At 39.2% G+C, this 17,928-nt stretch overlaps 1 protein-coding gene and 1 pseudogene across 1 annotated transcript; one reads left to right on the forward strand and one right to left on the reverse strand.

Annotated features, from left to right (window-relative positions):
* Positions 1–17,928, reverse strand: part of LOC119887775 — an 878,746-nt pseudogene that overhangs the window by 314,640 nt on the left and 546,178 nt on the right.
* On the forward strand, positions 8,026–14,610 carry LOC119908352 (zinc finger protein 32-like). The gene is made up of 2 exons (XM_038726044.1): positions 8,026–8,528; positions 13,212–14,610. The coding sequence occupies exons 1-2, from the start codon at positions 8,453–8,455 to the stop codon at positions 14,345–14,347; spliced, it is 1,212 nt and encodes a 403-aa protein (XP_038581972.1). The 5' UTR covers positions 8,026–8,452; the 3' UTR covers positions 14,348–14,610.

The raw sequence follows: 17,928 nt of genomic DNA on the forward strand, positions 1-17,928 counted from the left end.
AAGACACTTAACCCCTCGTTGCTCCAGAGGCGTGCGACCTCTGACATGTATAGCAATTGTAAGTCGCTTTGGATAAAAGCGTCAGCTAAATGTAAAAAAAAATAAAATAATATTTGAATTGAATCTGATCTGGGTGGTGCAGTGGTTAGCACTGTTGCCTCAAAGCAAGAAGGTTGTGGGTTGGTCATTTTAGGCCTTTCTGTGTGGAGTTTGCATGTTCTCCTCATGTCCGCGTGGGTTCTCTCCAGGTGCTTCGGCTTCCTCCCACCGTCCAAAGACATGCAGGCTAGGTTGATTGGTATCTCTAACATTGTCCTTAGGCATGAATGTGAGTGGTTGTTTGTCTATGTGTGGCCCTGTGATGGACTGGCGACCTGTCATGGGTGCACCCCCACCTTTCGTGTGTGTCCTTGTGTGGCCTTCCTGAAACGGATAAAGGCAGGATGCACAAACCACATTAAGTCAGGTTTTTCTGTTATCTGGGATTTCTTAATTCTGCTTTTGTGAAAGTCCTCAGAGGGCTCTTTTAATAAATCAATTTAACATCTGTTTTGTTCTGTTTGATATTGCTCAGACATGGACTGTTTGTTAGTTTTTGTTTGTTGTTGTTAGTGTTGTAGTTAGTCTGTGTGGTTGCTCTCACCACTTTTACCCCTCACCCTCACTAACTGATCTATTTCAACTTCTATAAACATTAATTTGGCTAAAAGGTTAAAGATTATTCACCTTAATATCAGGAGCCTTTCCTCAAAAATTGATCTTCTTAGAGCATGGGTTACACTTTATAGACCTAGTATTACCACCATTTCTGAGACATGGTTACATAGTAAAATTACAGACGAGCAAGTAGAAATATGTTCTGTATAGAGCTGATAGGCCCACTAGAGGAGCTGGGGTAGCTATATATGTTGCTTTAAATTTAGTTTCGGAACGTGTCTCACCCAATGTAGAGCCAGTTAATTTGTCTTTTTATCAATATTATTTTTCTTAAAAATCAAAATTTAACTATTTACATATATTAAATGTTTACAGGCCTCCCTCTGCTCCCACTGATTCTATAAATTGTATTTTGTCAACTGTTAATTCTCTTGTAAGGCAAAATGAAATGATTTTAATAGCAACTGGCTAGATCATACCTCCTCTGCGTAAAAAAAACTTATTTGGCAGTGTAAATCTCACTCAATTAATTAAGGAACCAACTAGAGTTGATTGTCGGTCTTCATCCCTGCTGGATTGGATCCTTGTCACTAATCCTGATAGGATAATTACTTCAGGTGTTATATCTGACTGTTTTAAGGCAAGGCAAGGCAAGTTTATTTGTATAGCACATTTTAACAACAAGGTAATTCAAAGTGCTTTACATAAAACATAAAAGCAACAGGGAAATATCAAAAAGTTTAAAAGCAACATAAAATATAATAAAAGTTACAGTGTTACAATCAGGGTTTAAAAAGTTAAATGGATAAAAGCAATGATAAAAAGCTAAAAACAAATAAAAAGAAAACAGGACAGCAAAAGTTACAGTGCAGTGTAAGTTATCAATAAATATTTAATTAAAAGCAATGGTAAAAAGAAAAGTCTTCAGTCTTAATTTAAAAGAACTGCAGTTATCTGGGAGTTTGTTCCACATATACGGAGCATAATAACTGAACGCTGCTTCTCCTTGTTTAGTTTTGACTCTCTCTGGGGACAGAAAGCAGACCTGGTCCCAGACGACCTGAGAGGTCTGGATGGTTCATAACGAAGCAGAAGATCAGAAATGTAATTTGGCCCTAAACCATTTAGTGCTTTATAAACTAACAGCAGGATTTTGAAATCAATTCTTTGACATACAGGAAGCCAATGTAAAGACCTCAGAACTGGAGTGATGTGATCCACCTTTTTGGTCTTAGTGAGGACTCGAGCAGCAGCGTTCTGAATCAGCTGCAGCTGTCTGATGGATTTCTTAGGGAGCCCTGTAAAGACACTGTTACAGTAGTCGAGTCGACTGAAGATAAATGCATGGATAAGCTTTTCCAGGTCCTGCTGAGACATAAGTCCTTTAATCCTTGATATATTCTCCAGGTGATAGGCTGAATTTGTAATTGTCTTAATATGGCTCCTCAAATTCAGGTCTGAGTCCATGACCACACCAAGACTTCTGGCTTGATTTGTGGTTCTTAACATTAGAGATTGAAGTCGAGCACTGACTTCCAATTGTCCCTCCCTGGCTCCAAAAACAATAACTTCAGTTTTATCCTTGTTTAATTGAAGAAAATTCTGGCACATCCAATCGTTGACCTGCTCAATACAGTTACTCAGTGCCTGTATGGGATCATTGTCCCCTGGTAAAATGGTTATGTAAATCTGTGTGTCATCTGCATAATTATGGTAACATGTTTTGTTGTTTTTCATAATCTGAGCCAGTGGAAGCATGTAAATGTTAAACAAAAGAGGTCCCAGAATGGAGCCTTGGGGAACTCCACATGTCATTTTTGTCAGCTCAGATGTGTGATTACCTATAGACACAAAGTAGTCCCTGTCCTTTAAGTAGGATTCAAACCATTTTAGTACTGTGCCAGAAAGTCCAACCCAGTTCACAAGTCTGTCTAGTAATATGTTGTGGTCGACCGTGTCGAATGCAGCACTGAGATCCAATAATACTAAGACAGAAATTCTGCCACTGTCAGTGTTTAAATGGATGTCATTGAAGACCTTAACAAGAGCCGTCTCAGTGCTGTGGTGTGGTCGAAAACCTGACTGGAAGACATCAAAACAGTTATTTAGTGCCAAGAAAGCACTAAGCTGTTGAAAAACAGCCTTTTCAATGATTTTTTTGGGCCTATAATTGCTCATTAGTGAACTGTGTAGATTGCTCTTTTTTAAGAGAGGCTTAATGACTGCAGTTTTCAGGGCCTGTGGGAAAAAACCTGAGAGGAGAGACATGTTGACAGTTTGTAGTAAATCTGATGCCATGCATTTAGACACATTTTTGAAAAAACCTGTTGGCAGAATATCAAGGCAGCATGAGGAGGATTTCAGATGTTGTATTATGTCCTCCAGGTTTTTATGGTTAATAGAATCAAATTGTCTCATGCTATATGAATAGTTTTTAAGTGGACACAGAGACAAGACATATCCTGTTACTGACATGGAGGCACTGATTGCTTGTCTAATTGTTTGAATTTTGTCTGTGAAGAAGGAGGCAAATTCATTGCAGGCCCTGGTGGATAGAAGTTCAGAGGCTACAGACACAGGAAGGTTGGTTAGCCTGTCGACAGTAGCAAACAGGGCACGTGCATTATTAGTGTTTTTAGTGATGATGTCAGAGAAGAAGGACCGCCTTGCATTTCTCAGCTCTAAATTATAAATGCGAAGTCTCTCTTTATAGATGTCATTCAGCTGAAGAGCCACATATTCAAAAGAAGCAAAATTCCCATAAGACATCTTTTTGCATTGGAGGGAGTCATTAAACAAAATGGCAACTCCACCTCCTCTCTTATGCACTCTAGCTTCACTCATAAAACTGAAGTTGGGAGGGGTAGACTTGATAAGGACAGCTGCACTGTTATCTTGGTCCAACCAAGTTTCAGTTAAAAACATGAAATTAAGATTGTGAGAGATTATAAAATCATTGATTAAAAATGTTTTTCCTGCCAAAGACCTAACGTTTAACAAAGCTAATTTTAGTGTGTTAAAAACATTATCTGGCCCACTTTTTTCGACAGGCTGCGGCTGACGAGGAATTAATGCTAAACTTGCAGGATATGTTGAGTGCTTCCTGTTTCTTAACACATTCACCATGCTTTTTCTGTTACCTATCAAGACAGGGATGGAGAGGACTACCAGCACACTGGTTGTCCTGGGAAGAGTCGTGAGTGCTATTTTCCTTGTAGCCGGGACTTAGAACCAGTGGTGGAGGTGGACGGTGAGGGGGTTTTAGGGTAGAGAAAATGGGAGTGGAGCAAGGGAAGGTGCGGGGAGTAAATTTTTTCCCAGCTCTAACCAGGTCTTCCATGTGATCAGTGAAGTCCAACAGGGGGGAGAGGGGAGAAAGGGTGTGTGGAGATAAGGGTGACCTGGATGGGGATTGGGGGGGTAGAGATGGTGAATCCTCACTGTTGGTTTTCAGTGAGGGAGGTGGAGACTCTTCCTCTTGGCTCAGATGTCTCCCGTGATCAGAGCTCTCTTCCGGCGGGGGCTGAGGTGGCTCTCCTTCAAGGTTTCTGGCGTGTTGTGTTATGTCTTCTTCTTGTTTAGATTCCTCTTGTCTCTTGTCCTTGGCAGAGGGAACAGATGAGTGACACATAAAGTAAAACAGGTTGGAGCTGAACAATTTTACTTTACCTGACTTGTTAAGGCGAAGTCCATCTGCCTTATAAAGATGTCTGCGGTCCCACAGAAAGTAAAAGTTTTCGATGAAATGCACTGAATGGACAGTACATGCCTTTGAGAGCCACATGTTCAATGCCATCAGTCTGCTGAATCTCTCAGCTCCTCTTCGGATTGGCGGTATAGGGCCACTGATAAACACCTCAGATTCAAAGAGCTGACCATGTTCAACAGATTATTAAAATCCTCTTTCAACACTTCAGACTGTTGCTTCACAACATCATTGGCCCCGATGTGCAGTATGATGTTTTTCACAGTAGGATGTTCAGCCACGATATGCAGGACTCTTTCTGCCAAGTCAGACACCGTATCCTTTGGAAAGCAGAGTATTTTGGTGTTCTTACTGCACATGCTTCTTACATCGTTTACAGCATCTGTACAAATCTGTTCTGCTGTTGCACACTCAGTTGTTGTAGAGGTTTGTTGCTAACTCTCCCTTTCGCAGCTGTCCACGGCTGTGTCCTACCAAGAACAGGGGTTGAAGAGGCGCTCTGCCTGGATGATAATGCAGGCCAGCCAGTCGCATCACAAATCTCAGGGCGCTGGGTTCTGCCTGTTTTAGTGACCATTCCATCATATTTTGTGTGAATAAAATCCCTAAATCTCCCCTCAAATATATTAATTTAAGACAATGTAAAAATATTAAAGTTGATCATTTAATACAAGACATAATTTGTATCAATTGGGATAGGTTTCAGATAATTCCATATGTTGAAGATGCATGGAATTTTTCTATTCTGAGGTCACTAACGTAAAACATGCTCCCTTAAGTCAAAGGTAGACAACTGCCATAGATCAGCTCACAAAATAACAAAAACACGGTAAATCAAATTCAAATTGATGATGCCATTATTTCGGATCCTTTACTCATTGCTAGTGCATCAAAATGTTCTACTCTGGTTTAATGCTTATCTTCATGGGAGGCATCAGTGTGTTGTTTTCCACGGTTCCCAGTCAGATTACCCCAAGGATCCACTTTGGGACCCCTCCTTTTTTCTATTTTCATCAATGATTTATCAAAAATCTGTAAAAATTGCTCAGTGCATCTGTATGCTGATGATACAGTTAGTTACAACTCAGATATATTATAAATATAGAATTCCTTACAAGCAGATTTCAATTTGATACAAAACTGGCTTCACATGAATAAATTGGTTACAAATAAAAAGAAGTCTCGTAATATGTTGTTCGGAACAAGGCGTAATCGTCTTAGTACTTTCCATATGCATATTACCTTTGAGGATGGGTCTCTCATGGATGAAGTGGATTCTTTTAAATATCTTGGCTTTTGGATAGACCCTGAACTCAATTTCAAATTGCATATTGACTGCATTACAAAAAAAATCTATGGCTGTTGAAGTTCTCTTTACCGATCAGGAAAATAATTATTAATCAGTTGATACTGCCGATTATTGATTATGCTGATATCATCTATATGAAAACCACTGACACCAATCTTAGGCCTCTTAATGTTGTTTTTAATTGTCTTTGTAGATTTGTCATGAGGTGTCCATTTAACACTCATCACTGCACTATGAATGAGTCACAGCCTGAAGCAAGAAGGGAATTTCACTGGATAAAGTTTATTTTCAAATGTGTTCACTTTAACTGTCCTCCATACTTGAAACAATTTTTAGTTCCTTGTAGAGATCCTTCTCCACTCAGACAGATGCAACATCCCTTCTTTATTGTACCAAGAACTTTTACTGTAGCCGGACGGAAATCATTTCAATATAAAGCACCATGTGACTGGAATAATCTTCATCCATACCCTAAGATCTATGAGCACTTTTTGCTGCTTCTTGTCGTCTTTAGCTACTGCTCTCAGGTAACTATGTTGGTTTGTTATACATTTGGCTTACATACAGAGTAATTAATAATTTGATCTGCTTTGGGTTGAATGTTTGGTATTATCATGCATTGTGATGTTGTGCAAGTTTTAATTGTGTTGTTCTAAAGGGTTTATGAATTACATTTATTGTTACAGTGCATCAACTTCATAAAGAAAGACAGAGCGTCATGTTGAACTTTATTGAGTCCAACACACATTAAACACACAGTGCAGCATCACTTTTGGGGTGTTCAGATAAAGAAGAAACAATGATGAAGAAGACTTCACTCTGCCTCAGCACACGTCTCTACTTCTCTACACCGAATCACTTCACTTGTGTGGCTCCTTTTGTTTTCCTCACAAACCAGAGCCCATGCTTTTCTCTGTTTGATTCAGCTGAAGTGAAGACTGGTGTAGACCAACAGACAGTAACAGCTCTCTCATCCCCTAAATCTGTTGATTTATGGAGCTTTTCCATTACCAGTACCAGCTCGCCTCGACTCGGTTTGGCCGTGCTCCGTTTTCCATTGCAGATAGTACCTAGAGATATTACTCCATAAAAACGCCACACAACCGCCGAGACGTAACGTTCAATGCGACACACACACCTGTGATCCACACAGCTTTCTCTTTTTTAAGCTAAAACTTTTCAACGTTCCTCAGAATGTAAAGACAGATAAGCGGTATGAAAACCTTCCAGCTGTGTTTTCCTCTGCCGTTGTTGCTGCAGCGGTCTGTGTGACGGCGGGAGCAGAGGGCTCTGTGAGCGGGCGGCTGGCCGGCCTCACACGCTCCTCCCGCGGGTCACAGCAGGCTTCCCCCGCAGCCACTCCGAAAATATTCAAGCACATTTTTGTTCAGCCATCACTTCTCATAAAACTGTGAATATTGTAAATCTATACAGCTGATTTCACCTCAAAACTTCTCAGAAGTGGATTTGGTGATGAAATAACATATGAAAACTGTAATATATAAAACTTTCTCTTGCAGGCCTCTGTCTGGTGCAATGATGATGCAGTGAATAGTGACGATTCTCTCTGACCAATCAGCAGTCAGCTGTGTTTTCACGTCACATTTCCTTCCTTGTGCTGTGAGTCTTTAACAAACTGTCTATATCTATGTGTAATCTGCTGATGTCTTCTGTACATCTTTACAATCCGATGTCTGTAGATCAGGAATCTATTGATGGTTGTCGAATGTGTGAGATACACGGGTTACTGTAACCTTCATACACGGTTGTGGTGCTGCTGAAATCTGATACAAAAGCCGAAAGTTAGATCATCTGGAAGTGATACAGTCGAAGATAAAGTTAGCTGAGCAATTACACATCCTGCCATGACTCTAACAGGAATATGAAACTGAAATTTAACTGGAATCTTGGAATCTTCTAATCCAACAAAATGTACTACACACAGAATGTATTTATTGAAATCTGGTTTTAAACAAACTAATTTTGACTTTTTTGGGGTGTTGTTGCAATAAACCATGGTGATGGTTGTCCCTCCCTGTGTAATGTGTGAAACCAACAATTAACAATTACACTATTAGGTTTTCATTTAGTTATTTTATAATTGGTGTATAATCACCATTATTTAAATAAAGTCAGATCACGATTCTTAACCCACCATTATTTATTTAGTACTATTTGCCTTTATTAGTATTGATAAGGTGTCTGAAAAATAAGCTAAAAGTAGTTGTTGTAGTGTTTGGGGTTCTTTGATTACTTCAGTAAAGAATCTGGGGTTTTGCTACCGTTGATCATTTTAAACAGTTTTATTTTGGAAAATAGCACAAAATGGGTACAGGAAGCAATTATACTTCCGGTGGCTAACATGCTAACTTTTCCTTCACGTTACCGTGAGATGCAGCCGGAGTTCAGCAGCAGAGCCTGCATGTGAGGATCAACGTGTTTAAGTGGACTCTGTTTAAACTTTCGGGATGTTTCACCTCAGACTCATCTCCTGTTAGCCAAGAATGCTAAAGGAAGTTAGCTTGTTAGCAGGAAGTAGCCGGAGCCGGAGCTCGGCCTCACAGTCGGAGCAGCTTCCATAGAGACCAAACTGTATTTTTCACGGAGCCCAAATGTCCAAATGTCCAGATAGAGCTGTCTGAATAGACTCTGTGCTGTTCCCTTTATCTGAACATGTTTAACATCTGAATTATCTCCCGGTGTCCTACGAAGCTAATGCAGTTAGCTTAGCTTGCTAGCTGGAAACAGTCTGGAGGAAAAGCTGCTGTGAATCAGTAAAAATGTCTAAAGTGGAGAACGAGGAGGAACTTTGTGGACAACGCAAACTACTGGACGCTGTTTTCAAGCCTGGAGCAGGTTTGTACACTTTACTGCTTATTCTCGCTGGAAACTGCCTTTACTGCAGTAAAAGTACTAATACCACTCTGTGAAAATACTCCACTGCGAGTAAAAGTCCTGCATTCAAACCTTCCTTCAGTAAAAGTATGTGAGTATTATCAGCAACATGTACTTACAGTATGACAGTAAAAGTACTCACAGTGCAGTAAAATGTTCCTGTCAGAGTTTCTCTGTTATATCTGATGTTTCTGGATTAATATTCCTGCTGCATTAATGCTGAATTTTACTGCTGCAGCTCATTTTAACTCCTTTATGGCTCCCTTCATCTACAGCATTGCATTATAAGCAGCATAACTAAGGGCTGGTTCAGGACTCACCTGAGTCAACCCTAACTATGATCTTTATCATAAAGGACAGTCTCACCTGCTGCTGGGAAAACGAATCAAAGGGGAAAACTCCATTAAAAAAGATGAGTTCTGTGTCTTTTGGGTGAGTTTATAAAATATGCTGCTGATGCAGAAACTCCAGGGAGCAGAGAGAGAAAGATAAAGGCGGTGTGTTTGCAGTGAGATGCCAGAGTTGAAGGTGTGTGTGAGGGGAAGAGAAGTCTTTTGAGATTTAAAAATAATAATGATGATGTTCGCGGGTATTAAAACCTACTTTCACAGGGCGGCGTCTGTCATGTCAGCCATCACCGTCTGTCGGCTCAACCCTAGAAGATACTTGATGATGTTTCTCTCATCCAAGAGTTTTCTTCAGTTCGAAAGTCAGAAGCCACTTGAAATTTTCCGTTTTCCCATTCCTGCGGTTTGAGCTGTTTTTTTAATGTAGTTATTATATAATAATAATTTTGTCATATAGCTGACCCTTTTATCCAAAGAGACTTACTATTGCATTACAGATTAGTGCAGTTAAGTGACTTGTGAGGAACGATCAGCCTCATGTGACTGAATAGAAATCAGGATAAATGATGTAAACAGTTTGTTGTTGACAAACAGACTCTGACTTTGTCTCCATAATAAAAGTGAATCAAAATAAGGGAATTGAGACGCACTCCTAGTGTGGGAAACAATGTCAGTGTTGTTATGATATAAATAACAATAACAGACCTTAAGTAGTCCACTTTACTCAAAACTTAAAATGCTTCTGTATTTAGGGCCCTGAAATTCGTTAGAACAGTTCACTGTTTTAATGTTTCTGAATTCTGTGTCTTAAAATCTAAACACATTTTGTCATCAGATATTGAACCAATATCAATGAATTTGATATATCGTGCAAATGTGCACATAGAAATATTCAAATGTGTGTGCAATTATTTATGGAGAGGATTCACAGTGAATGCTTTGCTGCATTGTTAAAGAGCAGCTGAGCCTCGTCCTCGCTGAAACACCAACACAGGACAGTTAATATGGTTTGGTGCTGTGGACAAAAACACTTAAATGGTAGGGAAAATCACAATTTCTATAAATGGCACAAAACGGACGTACATCTGATGTTTAAAAATTGGAATCTGTTAATAAAATTAAAATTAAAAATCACTGCAGTATAGGGCTACAACTGATAATTATTTTCATAGTCAACTACTCTGTTAATTATTTATTACTTAATTATTTATTTGATTAGTCGACTAGTCACTATTATTCTTGTCACCACCCAACCCTAAATAAACTATTTAACTAATTAAATATCTTTCAGATGAATTACTGCTCTCCAACACTCGGCCTAACTCACTAACGTTACCATTAAGTGAACAAGGTTTACTATTCAGAATGAACACTAGTATCAACAACAGGGGGAAATAGGGAAGAAGACAAGACAGCTCAGGCCACTCCTATAATTACTATTACACTTAAGGTGTTTGCTAACACAACTAAAAGAGCGTTCTCTTAGCCAGCATCATCCCTGAGACCTCAAAACCAAGAATTCAAAGAACTATGGAGAGGCTGCTCCAAGATAACAGCCAGGTTTCATCACCCAGAACAATAAGCTCACCATCTGATTTATTGCCATGTAGGTTTAACTTTAAAACTTTTAACAAAGATTTTTGCTCTGGAACTATATAAAATAAAAGCACATTAAAAGCAGGTACTATAACCACATCTGTACACTAACAATGTCTATATATATAGAATAATAAAGCCACAGTCCCATTTCATACCACTTCTGAGGTTTATTTTTCCAAAGTGCTTATAAGTTTTTTGAGCAGAGAAATGTTCTGTAGGCTACATCACGAGCAAGATGTTTCTTGATTTACTTAAAAATGTTCAATCGTTACTCAGATTGTAAAGACAGAATAACAGAGGTATGAACATTGAAACTGTTTTACAGTGGTGGCCTTTCTTCTGTCGTTGATGCTGCAGTGGTCTAACTGGGACCAGAGGGCGTGACTGGCCAGCCAGTGTCCGCCAACCTCGCAGTCACCTGCAGGGCTTCTCAACCCCGAAGACGTTTGAGCACACATTCGATTCGCCTATCAATTTTGTAAAACTGCCATATTCAAATTCTACACAGTTGATGTCTCTCCTAGTGATGAAATAGCGTACACAACTTAAAACAAAACCGCTCTGCTTTTCGCCTCTATCTCTGTTGCTATCAGCTCTCGTATGAAAGCTTCTTCTTCACGAGTAGTCTTACAGTCAAGCAGTCGTGGCATGCAATGGAAGTAATACTGACCCCAGCACTTCATTGCAGTTACAAATGAACAACCAGAAATGTTCTTAATAAATAGATTACTATCTCTCCCTTAAACAGCCTCTCTTTCCCGATGCGTCGACAAATTTTTATAATCGAAGTCGTCGATTACGTCGACTAATCGTTGCAGCCCTACTGCAGTACAGCTTCACCACATCTGTAGAACCGTGATAAGATTGTAGTTTGAGTTTGAATGACTTCCCAATACGTTCCATAAAAGGTGCATCAGTTTTCCACTCGTCTAAGTAGGGCTGCCCACTAACCATGACATCCTGGTCATAAGTTCAAGCCATCAGGCGACAAGTCGTTGCATATTTACACTATTACTGTAATTAATATATATTTTGGGGCATCAGAAAATGGTTTGCGTTCCAGGCTGAGATAGGATGTTGAAACACTGTGCTTCATTACAAAGAAATACAAAACCGTAATATTGAGCCTTTAAATATACATTTTACAAGGACACAAAGGAAGCTGCCCGTTAACGACAAGCAGAATCTGAATGTGCTAATAAGATTGCTAAATGAGCTAACAAACTAACTGTTAATGGCAGAAATTTTGGTCAGCAGCAGTGCCGTGGATATAAAATGATGCATCTTAATTCTTAATACATCTTTATCAGGGGTGAGACGAGACATGATATTCGGTTCACAATATCAAGACGAGATTTTAACACTACTTTTAAGAAATCTACAATGCTGACTTGAAAACTTAATTGTTTTGCACCAATTTCTGCCTTTTGCACCATACATCAAAATGTTTTATTTATGTAAGGGAAGCACAAACTTCAGGTGGCAGATGACCGTTCAAAACAGAATATAATGCAGCAAATGGCTTCTTTTCTGAAAGGGCCTTTATGGAAGAACGTAGTCCTCTGCAGACTGAACATTGACCTTTAACGTTACATCCTGTTGCCTTTTCCTGTCTGTGCTGAGAAAATGTTGCCAGGTGTAAAAAAGTAACATCAGGAGCTTATAGATTTCCAGGACTACCAATTACCTGCATTTCAGTTATTAATAAGACTGCATGAGAGAGATTCTTAATTTCTCTAACACTTATATGTATGGGTGAGAGTTGATGACAATAACAGTTCGGTTTATACCCTCCTTAAAAATTTCCCCTGGGGGATCAATGAAGGTAATATTCCTCTTATATTAGTAATATTTACATATTATAGAAATATAATTGTTAATGTAATTGGGTATTAAAAATCAGTTTAAGTCATTACTAGTGTTATTAATAATAATGGTGATAATCGTGAAACAGTGATTATTCCTCAGACTATAATCGGACCAACAAAATCTGTAATCGTTGCATCACCATTTGCTCCCCAGATTTTAGATGTTTATATTGCAAAACTCCACCTATTATGTTACTACTCTGTCTCAAACTGTCTGCGACTCACACGGGAGAGTCCACTTGATTACTCTCACAGCATACGGTGGAGTCAGGGTCCTGGTTGGAGCCGCTGTACCTCACTTCGGTACTGCTATCTATCTATCTATCTATCGTTTCATTTTTTTTGAGTTTAAAGGCTGATTTTTGATCCTGAGTGGAAGTTGAAGAAACATGATGGTTAATTGTGGTTTAAACTCTAAATTATGGTCAACACTAGATGCTAAACAGTGGATCACTTCACAAATCTGAGTTAGAACATTATGATCAAATCTTTGTCAACAAATATGCAGGAGTCAAATTAAATAAAAGCTTTTTTCCCCTCACGAAATAAACATCTTAATAAAAAAAAGTCCTAATTTGTGTATAATTAAAGTGAATAAAGTCAAACATTTATTGAACATTTGTTTATATTGTTATTGAAAACAATTATATTGCAAAAAAAATTGTTTTATTGTCCAGCCCTATGTCTAAGACTCCTCATTGACTAAAAATGGTTCAGTCAACTACTAGAGGACAGCCCTACGTTTAGGAAAGTAGTGTTGTTAGTGGTTTAAATGTTCCCAGGAAGTTAGGGTTTTCTCAACGTGTGTATTTATCTGTTATTCTCCACAGACGTCCAGCTGCTGTTGGTGAGTAAAGAAGAGGTTTCCCCTGACCAGCAGGAGTGGAGCCCCAGTCTGGACCAGGAGGACCCACCAGAGCCCCCACATGTTAAAGATGAGTGGAGCCCCAGTCTGGACCAGGAGGACCCACCAGAGCCCCCACATGTTAAAGATGAGTGGAGCCCCAGTCTGGACCAGGAGGACCCACCAGAGCCCTCACACATTAAAGAAGAAAAGGAGGAACTCTGGATCAGTCAGGAGGGAGAGCAGCTTCGAGGGATGGAAGAGGCTGATACCACCAAGTTCACATTCACTCCTGTCCCGGTGAAGAGTGAAGAAGACAATGAAGAGAAACCTCAGTCCTCACAGCTTCATCAAAGACTAACTCAACTGATCAAAATAGAAGGTGATGAGGAGGACTGTGGAGGACCAGAACCAGCCAGGAACTCTGATCCAGATAGACATTTACAACCAGATACTCATGATAAGACTTCACACTCCTCTGAACCTGAGTCTGATGACAGTTTTGATTGGGAGGAGATAAAGAAACATGCTGAATGTGCTACAAGCTTTGGTAACGAGGAACATCTACAGGAACATAATGGACTCCAAACCGGAGAGAAGCCATTTAGTTGCTCAGTTTGTGGTAAAAGATTCCTCTGGAAGAACTCCTTAAGTAGTCACATGAAACTTCATTCAGAAAGAAAACATTTCCGCTGCTCAGTTTGTAAAAAGACTTTTCAACGGAGAGATACTGGTATGAGGCACATGAGAATCCACACAGGGGAGAAACCTTTCACTTGTTCAGTTTGTGGTAAAGGATTTTCACAAAAGGAACATCTGAGACAACACATGAGAGTCCACACAGGGGAGAAGCCATTTAGTTGTTCTGTCTGTGGTAGAAGATTCACACAAAGCTCAGCTCTGACCACACATTTAAGAGTTCATACAGGAGAAAAACCTTTCAGTTGCTCAGTTTGTAAAACAGGTTTCAGGCGCAGAGGTGATTTGTTCCAACACATGAGAACCCACACAGGGGAGAAACCATTTAGTTGTTCTGTCTGTGGAAAAGGATTTGGACAAAAGATACAGCTTAGACGCCACTTGACTGTCCACACAGCAGTTCTGTCTGTGGGGAAGGATTAAAAGTAAGCTCAGGTTTGATTAGACACTAAAGAGTTCATACAGGAGAAAGACCAGCTGGCCAGTTTGTAAAACAAGTTTCAGAAGCAATTTGTTCCAAAACAAGAGAATGCATACTGGGTATAGACTAGGGGTGTGGGGACAAATTGAGACCGCATAGTATTACGATATTTTCCGTGGCAATACTGTATCGATACACGGACGGCAAGGATTGATCTTTCATAATATCAATTGAACATGAGAATTCAACTTTTTGGTACTAGAATTTTCAGTCCACTAGAAAACTCAACAGCGCCATATAGTGGGCTGAAAAAGTGAGAGGAACAAACTATTATTATTAACGAAATTTATTTTTTTAGATAAAACCGACGTTGACAAAGTTTTCCTATGGGGCATAATTTGAAGTTGGATAAAGTTGGTAATTAATTGCAATATATCGGAATATGTTTAAAATACTAATAATATTGTATTTCGAAATTACATCATGGGGCCTCTGGTGATTCCCACCCCTAGTAGAAACCCCTCAGCTTTTTAGTCTGAGATTAAAATTCACTCTGCGCTCTCACATCAAAAAGCACAATTATGTTCTATTATTAGCTTGGTGCTGTGCCATGAATGTAAAATCATTGGGTAGAGCATCAAAATTAACCAAATGACTTTCCCCAGATCTAATGGTAATTCCTCCCCAGTAGAATTCTTTAGTAAGTTCAGTTTTTGAGGTGTAGTTTATTACAAATGTGCTCTAGATTTTCCAAAATATTATGCACAGATGTGGTTGTATTAACAGTCCAACATTATGTGGAAGCGACCCTTCACTAAGCCACACCCCAAAAACGTAGCTGGCCGATCACAGCTCAGTATAGGACTCGCTCCAACTGAGGTCGGACACTTTCACATCTGCGCTCCATTGACTCGTTTTCTAGCTTTTTTTTTAGCTGTATTTTCCAAGATATGGTCAAACGCTGTTCCTGAGGCACTTGTAATAGTTACAGCAGCTACCCAGAGAGGTTGAAAGGAGAAGTACGATTTATTCTCTTTCCAAAACCTAAAACAAATCCAGGAAAATGTCGGCTGTGGATTGTTCCCAATGTGATGTTAGTTAGCTAACGTTAGCTACAATATTTCTCCGGGGAGTGCAGTAATAAACAGTGGCAGCGCCGTGCTTAAAGTGCGACAGGCCTGACAGTTTGTCAACTTAGCAACAGTAACTAAGGGGGCGTGAAAATTAGACAGCTTATGTGTTGGATTTACGCAGTTACCTTTAAAGCAGAGGTTCAGATTTTTCCAGCCTGTTTCCAGACAGTACTCGGATACCATATGTATGTTGAAAGAGTTGATGGTTGCTGTAATCATTCTTCAACTGGGTATCTTTGTCCCAAGTGACTACGAGACAGATCCCTCCGCCCGGCCTCAGCAAGGAAACCCAGTCTGTGGAAACATAAAGAGGGAGTTTTGTAGAAAAAAGACATTTACTTAAATGAACATCTGCGATTCATTTGTAAGAAATAAGAAGATGATACCTTGTCATTATCAAACATTATGCAGCACATCTCCTCCCTACCAGCTCATTGCAGCGAGTCTGTAATGTCTTCTTTTAGTCAGAAATCATCCAGTTAATGAAAAATACTTTGACTTGTTTTCCAAATCAAGTGTTATTTTTCTTGATTTTCTGTTGATCAATAATGTGAATTCATTGTAAATGTTTTGTAAACAATTAGATTTTTTTTAATAAAATGTGAAATGTTTTATATGGCGGTTTTTAATTTGGGCAACCAACTATTTATGGATCAGTAAGTAATTTATAGATCATCTGTAGCATTTATTGAAAATGATCAAACTGGACCTACTAGTATTGGATTTCTTAACAAATAAAGAGATAATAAAAGAGAGCTGAATCTCTGGGTGTTGGGGAGCTGCACCTTAGTATAACTTGTATAGCATTCAGGTGATGTTTGTGTTGGGAAAGCAGTTGTCTTGTTGAATTCCGAAAGGATTAATAAATATTTATCTATGCTTAAAACTAAAGGCTGAAAGAAGAGCAAGAACAAAGTGAGGAGTCAGCTGCTGCTTCTGCTCACTCAGTACCAAACAGTGTAGCATAAGTTTTGTAGCCTAGCTTTGATTATTCTAAGTAGCTAATGTTAGTGACCTGGGGGGGAAATAGCTATTTCATTTCCATCAACAGACCAAAGTGAAAATTTTATCTCTACGTGCTATTTCTAATATAGGATCACTTGTACACATTTAGCCTAATGCACGCAGAAATCTATACTTAACATGTGTTTATTCTCTACCACATGAGAAACATAATTCAGCAGCATAAAACATAAATACAGCAGGAAAACCTCCTTCATGGCCTGTAGGATGATGTTTTGCCGGATGTGCACTGGATGTTTCACTGAACTACATTCAGGAACAGGGAAATTCAACATTTCTGTTGATGTTTGAGTCGTTTATTAGTTTCTGTGCGAGGATCAGTTGGAGAAACTTTAGGACCTTATAACAGACACTACTAACAGTGTTAAATCTGCCTTTCTAGATTAATAGTTCAGTAAAATGCAGAAAAGACTATAATTTAGTAATGTTTAAGAGGATTTATTCGGGGGTGGATTCACAGTTGCTAAAAGATGTTGTGATGTCTTTTCGCAGGTTTTAGGGTTTGTTGAGGTGTTAATGTGAACAGATTTTGACCTGTCGGGATTGTGGCCTTCAGTTGGTTTCTATTTCTGCTCTTTTATCTGTTAATTTTCTGCAGATTGACCTGAGAGTTTATTTGTTATTGATTATTTATTGATTTTATTCACTGTTTGTGAATGTTATGGTTTAGTTCATGTTTGTGTGTCTCTGTACACAGTAGTTCCCGGTCGAGGCAGATGGAGTCAGATTCCTCATATGTGTACACATACCTGGCTTTGGATTCTGATTCTGGCCTGTTTGCTTGGTGGGAAAACTTTTAAGGGGTCCAGCAGGCCTGTGAAGTCCTTCAGGTGAGTCAACACCAGTCTCTCACAGGATTTCCTGACCACAGAATTCAAGGCCATGTCCTGTAGTCATTTCATCCTGTGATAGAGGGTTTCTTTGGGCCCAGGATGATATAAGGTACTTCAGATTTATAAATTAAACTGATGATACACGGGGCAACTTTTTGAGCAATGTTGCTGGTGGCAAGTCCGACTATGTTTTGAACGGACAGTGTTGGTGCGGGGAGGGTGATTACGGTAGTAATCTTTACTCATTACCATTGACAGGAACATTGCCCAGCACCATTGCTCTAAAAGTTGCTCCATGTATCATCAGCTTTACACTTCTCCTCTACTGCCTGGCAGATGGGACCACAGAGTGAAGAGATAATACCTCCACATCCATGTCTCACACACTTAACCCAAAGACTAAAGCTCACCTCACTTTACTGTTAGTATTTCACATCTAATTGTACTAATTTTTACATTCATATGTATAATAATGTTTTTTTTCTGACATTAAGTTTTGTGTATTTTACTTTTATTATACTTAGTGGTATATTTACTTAATTTGAGGATCTAGGTATTTCTTCCCTTTGGTCACATTTATTTTGAAAATCAGCA

Source organism: Micropterus salmoides, unplaced genomic scaffold, assembly GCF_014851395.1.
Source record: "Micropterus salmoides isolate LMB-PRFRI ecotype aquatic unplaced genomic scaffold, ASM1485139v1 Ms_hic_scaffold_1, whole genome shotgun sequence".
Taxonomy (NCBI): domain Eukaryota; kingdom Metazoa; phylum Chordata; class Actinopteri; order Centrarchiformes; family Centrarchidae; genus Micropterus; species Micropterus salmoides.